This window comes from Apis dorsata, unplaced genomic scaffold (assembly GCF_000469605.1).
Source record: "Apis dorsata unplaced genomic scaffold, Apis dorsata 1.3 scaffold_248, whole genome shotgun sequence".
Taxonomy (NCBI): Eukaryota; Metazoa; Arthropoda; class Insecta; order Hymenoptera; family Apidae; genus Apis; species Apis dorsata.
The window spans coordinates 474,342-475,713 of record NW_006263527.1 but is presented as its reverse complement, the minus strand read 5'-3'; the positions used below and the strand labels follow the sequence as shown (position 1 = coordinate 475,713).

The window sequence follows — 1,372 nt, the reverse complement described above, 5'->3', positions numbered from 1 at the left end:
ATCAATTCTACCTATCTCTATCTTTCTCTTATTATTTTCTGTCCTTTCTTTTTGTGTTTCATTTGCGGCACTCTGAAGATGGCGCTGATGATAGAACTTTTACTCTATCTCTGTCCTTCTCTTGCGTTTGTTTTCCTTGTCTTACTCATTGATACATTCCGAAAATTTTGACGCTCGAAAGATAACTTCAATATTTGATTAGTTTTATTATCTTTTTTGTTTAATTTTTCGATAGAATCTATTTGATTCAATTTAGTGAATATATATATTAAAATATATAAATTATATATATATATAATATATNNATATAAATATATATAAATATATTTATATTTATGTAAATATAATATATAAATTTATATAAGAATATAATATAAGTTTATATACTTATAATTTATATAAATTTAAATATTTATATTATATTTATATATATGCAAATTTATATTTATATATATTTTCTATTATATTCTATTTATATATATTTTCTATTGTATTATAATTTCATTTGAACTAGATTCATTTATTTTTTTTTTTACTTACCTCATGATTACTTTTAATTGGATCGACACTAGCATGTATATGTCGTTTTCTACTTTTAAATGCTGTTTTGCGAACAATATAAAATATTCTTGCATAACAAACAACAATTACGATGCAAGGTATCAAGAAAGCAACGAAAAAAAGAAATTCCTTTGGACTTTGTCCATTTATATCTGGAAGAATAGAACATGAGCCAATGACAACATCCAATCCAAAACGACCCCAACTTTCAAACCATGTAATGATGAGAATACTAAAAACAGCGATCCATATACCCAAAATCATTAGTATTAAATATTTTGGTTTATATATTCTGTAAAAATAAAAATAAATTTTATGATATTCAATAATCTATTATAAGTTTTACAATTTAAATAAAAGTATTTTTTAAATTAATATATATTTTTTAATCAATTATTAATTATTTTATTATCTACTAAATCATTAGATTTATTTTGAAGATATTATATTATTATATATATAAGTATTCAATTTGCTTACCTAGGATAAAGTCTAGGATGACTAATAATAATGTAACGATTAATTGTAATTGCCAATATTGAGAAGAGGCTTACTGCAACCAAGCCATATCTCAACAAAGGAAACAATCGACACAAAAATGGTCCGTGCTGCCAAGAACTATGCCAAAACGTAGACGTAGCAAGCGGAAGATTGAAACAACAGAACATTAAATCCGAGATCGAGAGATTCATTATGAAGATCGCTGTGGCGTTTTTTAACTGTAAACAGCAATAATTCAATTATATACAATTAAAAAAATATATATATTAATTATATATACATTATAATTAAATAATTATATTATATATAA

The 1,372-nt window shown here is 22.8% G+C and overlaps 1 protein-coding gene across 1 annotated transcript in view; it reads right to left on the bottom strand.

The window, feature by feature from the left end:
* Positions 1-491: 491 nt before the first annotated feature.
* The window catches only part of LOC102681990 (G-protein coupled receptor moody-like), a 6,251-nt gene continuing 5,370 nt past the window's right edge, over positions 492-1,372 (bottom strand). Inside the window, exons 3-4 of the mRNA XM_006616039.2 lie at positions 1,042-1,280; positions 492-853 (exon numbers count right to left, since the gene is read on the bottom strand). Of these exons, the coding sequence (XP_006616102.1) occupies positions 517-853; positions 1,042-1,280 (576 nt within the window). The 3' untranslated portion in view covers positions 492-516. The remainder of the gene's footprint in view (positions 854-1,041; positions 1,281-1,372) is intronic.